The sequence below is a fragment of the Taudactylus pleione genome, unplaced genomic scaffold (genome assembly GCF_031769625.1).
Source record: "Taudactylus pleione unplaced genomic scaffold, aTauple2 ptg000156l, whole genome shotgun sequence".
Classification (NCBI taxonomy): Eukaryota; Metazoa; Chordata; class Amphibia; order Anura; family Myobatrachidae; genus Taudactylus; species Taudactylus pleione.
The window spans coordinates 11,181,219-11,187,218 of record NW_028284558.1 but is presented as its reverse complement, the minus strand read 5'-3'; the positions used below and the strand labels follow the sequence as shown (position 1 = coordinate 11,187,218).

General features: G+C 37.9%; 1 protein-coding gene across 2 annotated transcripts in view; it reads right to left on the bottom strand.

Annotated features, from left to right (window-relative positions):
• Positions 1-3,741: 3,741 nt before the first annotated feature.
• Positions 3,742-6,000, bottom strand: part of B3GALT1 (beta-1,3-galactosyltransferase 1) — a 415,780-nt gene continuing 413,521 nt past the window's right edge. For both annotated transcript variants that reach the window (XM_088474894.1, XM_088474895.1), the window contains one exon: positions 3,742-4,961. In XM_088474894.1, the coding sequence (XP_088331020.1) occupies positions 3,796-4,776 (981 nt within the window). In that variant the 5' untranslated portion in view covers positions 4,777-4,961 and the 3' untranslated portion in view covers positions 3,742-3,795. The remainder of the gene's footprint in view (positions 4,962-6,000) is intronic.

Sequence of the window (6,000 nt, the reverse complement as noted above, 5' to 3'; positions counted from 1 at the left end):
CAACATCTAAAAAAGCCATTACAGTTCTGGAACAACATCCTATTGACAGGTGAGACAAAGATCAACTTGTACCAGAGTGATGGGAAGAGAAGAGAAGGAAAGGAACTGCTCATGATCCAAAACATACCACCTCATCAGTGAAGCATGGTGGTGGTAGTGTCATGGCGTGGGCATGTATGGCTGCCAATGGAACTGGTTCCCTTGTATTTATTGATGATGTGACTGCTGACAAAAGCACCAGAATGAATTCTGAAGTGTTTCGGGTAATATTATATGCTCATATTCAGTCAAATGCTTCAGAACTCATTGGACAGTGCTTCACAGTGCAGATGGACAATGACCCGAAGCATACTACAAAAGCAACCAAAGAGTTTTTTAAGGCTAAAAAGTGGAATGTTATGCAATGGCCAAGTCAATCCCCTGACCTGAATCCAATTGAGCATGCATTCCACTTGATGAAGACAAAACTGAAGGGGAAATGCCCCAAGAACAAGCAGGTACTGATGACATTTGCAGTAGAGGCCTGGCAGAGCATCACCAGGGATGAAACCCAGCATCTGGTGATGTCTATGCGTTCCAAACTTCAGGCTGTAATTGCCTGCAAAGGATTTGCAACAAAGTATTAAAAAGTGAAAGTTAGATTTAGGATTGTTTAGTTTGTCCCATTACTTTTGGCCCCTTAAAAAGTGGGAGGCACATATAGAAACCGTTGTAATTCCTACACCGTTCACCTGATTTGGATGTAATTACCCTCAAATTAAATCTGAAAGTCTGCAGTTAAAGCACATCTTATTTGTTTAATTTCAAAGCCATTGTGGTGGTGAATAGAGGACAAAATATGAAATTCTGTCAATGTCCCAATATTTATGGACCTGACTGTATGTATGATTTAGTGCAAGGATTTTTATTTTAACATGTGCTTAACTTAATTTAGATACACATGTTAAAAGCATAAATTCAGTGCATACTTGCCAGCTTCTAAACAAAGGGAACTTGGAGTCTTCCTAAAAAAGGGGCCAATTATATTAATAACAGATGTCTCAGATAATATATATCATTTAATAAACACAAAATAAAAACCACATAAAATATCACATAATAAATAAAACATTACAAGTAATACTCACTTGATGTGGATATGAAATTTTCCTGCATTTTACAGGTGTTGGTACAAATGTATGTTTTTGATTACGCTGCTGTCTAATTGTGGATCATTACAAGGTAGTAAAAATCAGTGATTAGACTGAATATATTAAAGGTCAATTTGAAAAAATAGAGCTCATTTGTTGTTGAACGATGCATCAATTAAAACACATCAATTAAAATCACTGTACAATAGGAGCTGCTAATCTGTGCGAGCAGGGGCATCTGGCTATAGTAGGCCGCTGGTTGATTGAAGCAGGGAAGTCCAAAAGAGGGTAGCAGGTGCTTATGTTGGGGACCTGTATACCGGACTCTGATTCCCGATATGTGTCCCGGATAGATTGTAGCAAATGCAGGTTCTTAAGAAAGGCTGCTAGTAAGTAGAAGAGCCCAGTTGTCTGCAGTTAGAATCAGAAGTGGCCAGTGCATTTCTGTACCATCTGCACTTCAGGAGCGGTCTGAAAGTACGCTATACAAACTTTTGTGATGAGCACCTGTTACTTCCTACTATAACCAGGTTCCCTTGCTCTTGCTCTCACCAATTAGCAGCGTCCATTGTACAATCCACAGTGCTTTCAGCCCGCAATATAGATTGAACCCCACCAACAGCCTCTGCATATACCAATAGTGGGATCACATCTACCTGCCTGGCTGTATAGAAGGAATTCTTACTAACTGGGCACCCAGGTACATTCACCAGCTTGGCACCATTTAACACACAAAATACTCAAATTTGGAATAAGGAGATACTATTGCAACCAAGGTACTGTTATAATAAAGCATCGTTCACCGAATAATGAGATTTATTTTTTACCTATTGATCTTTAGTATATTCAGTCATTGATTTTTATTACCTTGTAACAATCCAGTTAGACAGCAGTGTAATAAAAAATATACATTTGTACCAACTGTAGGAAAGTATCATATCCACATGAAGTGAATATTAATGTTTTATTTACTATGTGAAATTTTATGAAGTTTTAATTTTGTGCTTATTAAATTAAGTATATTATTAACTGAACACCTGAGACATCGGTTAGTAATATAATTGACCACTTTTTTGAGAAGACTCTGCACAGCCAAGGTCTCATTGTTTTGTACTATTGTGGGTTATTGCACAATTTCTCTTCTTGACAGCTGCATTGTCTATACCTAGATCCCTGAGAAAGTGCCCACCTTGTCAATTTCCCCTATATTTTTGGACAACTTCTAAGCTGCCTTTCCAGGAGGGGGCAGCCAGATGGGAGGTGCAGTGGGATGTGGAGCTTCAATTGCTTCACAGTAGCCCCACTCATCTTTATACCAAGCCACGCTTACTGTCATTGTAAAGTGGGAGGCATGGCAATTATCACATCGTCGACCCACCTGGATCATCAACTTCACTCAGGAAGTGGACAACAGCAGCCAACAGTGAGGAGCATGCAGGAAACTGGCTTCTTATCCCTGGTGTCTGGGAAAGCCACATAAAATCTGCGAGTCTCCTGGAAATTCCAGGAGGGTTGGTAAGTATGATTCAATGGTAATGTATATCCAAAGGCATTTATACACAAAATAAGACTTGTCGCTGATCTCCCCATTTAAGATGAAGTTCTACCCTGTTTGAGATTCACGATTTGGAACTATCCCACCAAAATGTGGACAGTTCAGAGATACGTCTAAGAAGTTAGAACAACATACTATTAAGGTGGGGAAAACAGACGGAATAGTTAAATTGCCTTTAAAATGGTGGTAGATATTTTATAATAAAAATAGCTCCTACTTTATGTCCCGTTTACATCCGCTTTGTGGTTATATGCTGGAGTTAAATGTGTTAGTATTTGATTTTAGAATATGGAATTCATTTTCCACCATTAAAGCATAATTTACCTCCCCTTTCTTTTCCCTCCATATCTATGACTTGGAACTTGTGTGTAATCAGTTTGAATTAAATGCAAGCACAAATTAAAAAGGTGGCAATTTGCATTTCCTTACCCATAATTCATTGATGTGCTTTTCTAGTCATGTATCTGCTTTGGTCTCTGTGGAAATTTCATTTTTGTAAAAACTGAGCATGTGAATTCACTTATGACTTATGATGGTGTTTACCTTCATATTATAGGTAAAGATTAACTAGTATAATTTTCCAGCATTTGACTGAAGGAATTAATGCAGAGTTGGAAACACAGTTAAACTTACAGTATGGGTATTGACTAACTTTTGGGATTTGAGCTGAGCACAAAGAACATTCTCAAATACTGTACGTTCAGTAAAAAAATACTTCCCAAGTGGCTACATACAGGTTAAATTTCGAATACATGGCAAAACTGCACTCATTGATATATATACATTTTAATGCCTCTGAGTCCAGTGAATACAGACTGCATTGTCAAGTCACCATAGGATAAATGTCTGCCTTTATCAAATCCAGAGGAACACTCAATACTTATCAGAAGATTTACTGTATATACTGAATATATGGGTTAAGAAAAAAACCCAAAGAAATTTACCAAAGTTATTTACAATGATGATAAATCAGGAAATCCTGTTCCAATAAAAGTGAAAAAGAAAAGAAAAAAAAAATTGTAAAAAGTCAAACATTTATTTTTTACAACTGGCACATCAAAGTTTCCTATACCCTTTCTAATAACAAGAAACAATGTACAACCACAAATCTTAACATCGAAGATGCTTTTTGCTTGACATGTCATTCCAAATCCTGTGCATTTCTTCAGGCCCTATCTGATGCACCGTGATCACTCTACGATAGCGACACAGGCTATAGGCCATTTTCCAATGATTAAAGCCACTGTTTTGAAACGGGTGAATTCCAAGTTTTCGTAAGCAAAGTCCAACATACACATCCTCAAGATGCAAAAGTCTTGTGTGGAGAGAAGTCTTATAAATGAGGTCTGCTACGTCGGCAGAAAAAATGTATCCAGTTCCTGAACAAAATGGCGGGTAATTGCTATCAGGGTACAAGTCTCTTGGCATGTACCATTTGCTGCGCACGTCCCTTATAGGTCCTCCATTGATGACGTAGCCTGTAAAATACCTTCTTCTAGGCTTTGTGGTCGGTTTCAGAAGTTTATAAATCAGGTTATCCATATTTACAAAAATATCACTGTCTGTTTTCATCACATATTTAGCTTTTGAGCAAAATGTAGCCACCCATCTCATGCCCATCAATGTTTTGAGGGTCAGATTGTGGTAGGAATCTATAAAGTCTTCTACAACAATATCATGAAATATCTGACTTTCTTGCTCGACCATCTGATTCAAAACAGCATCTGAGTTTTTGCCGAGAAGAAAGAGCGTTACAATTTTAATTCCCTTGAAGTTACTCTCGTTTCCCCAAGTTTCTCGGATTGCCTGTCTGGCATCAAACTCCTTATGGGTTGTGCTTATAAGAATCACCAAAAAGGGGCTGCCATTGTTTTCACATTTTTCAGGCTCATTAATAACAAATTCAAACGAATGAGGATTTATGGGTCGAGTTCTAATATTGCCAAATGAAATGTTTTTTTGAGATATAACAATTTTGTTCAGCCTGTAGCCTGTGTAGTTGGACGTTGGGCGGGTGACACTTAAGTACCAAAGGGCACTTGCCCAGCACACAACTGTCAAAATATATAAACATGACACCTTTGATGCCATAGCTTCTTGTATCTTCTAGGCAATGTTTCCTTTAAACTGTCTTCTCATTACATTGACCATCTTTTGGTCCAACGGGGGCAACATATTAGTTAAGGGACAATGTGTGTAAGTATTCAAGCAGTGACTTAAATCCTGTTGCTTAGTAATTTTTCTTTTCTTGTAGTTTGAGCAATATCATCGCTTGCCTGTAAGATAAAGAAAGAAAAGAGGCTGTTAGATATTAAAGAGGAGAGGGAATGCAGTGAGTTTAGTTGAAACAAACAGCACATTGGAGGGTATTTTGGTTTAACGAAAATTGACTACATTGGGGTCTATCTACTAAGCCTTGGAGAGAGATAAAGTGGTCGGAGATAGTACCAGACAATCACCTCCTAACTGTCATTTTTTAAAACACAGCTTATAAAGTGACAGTTAAGTGAGTTAGGAGCTGATTAGTTGATAATTCATCTCTATCAACTTTATCTATCTCCAAGACTTAGTACATAGACCCCTATTTGCAATCGTCACCCATATGCTGTGTATCTGTGAGATTGGCACACACATAGGCTATGAAACTAACACCCCAAAGTTCCATGTTCTTCAAATGAATTAACGGAATCTGTAAAGTTGAAACTACGTTATTATTCTAAAACTGAATAATCAAGTACTAAATAACAAGTTGTAACCAAGAGGAGTACAACAGGGAGGTCAGGGGACTCGTGTGCCATTTTTTTACTCCTTCAGAGTAACTTCTCGTCTTCGGTCTTCTTTCCAGTGATGACAATGATCTGATATTGCAATCTAATGTCTGCCCCACTCTGTAAGTCCAAAGAACGACTTATTAGGCCTCTAAATATCATAATATGCACACTCAAAAACATATCTAGCCATAGCAGCACATTAGGGCCTGTGGTCATAATTAGGACATGAGCGACTGCTAAAGCTGTGTTGGGGTTAGCATTATTATGTTATGGTAGGGTTGCCAGAATATTCATTTAAAGTAGAACACATATAAGTTACAAAGATTCTTCTTTTAAAGCGATATTCTGGTAACCCAATATTAGGGTTGAGGCTATATCTGCTCATCTAAAGGGAAGAATCCCATTAAAAAACAAAAAACAGAGATAGAAGTTCGTTTTGGGGATCCCCTGTATCTAGCCTCCAATAGCAGAAATGGTGGTTCCCTAGACCTGATATACTGTATTTTGTTGGGTTGCTGCCAGCTATGATTTAGTGGGTCATAAC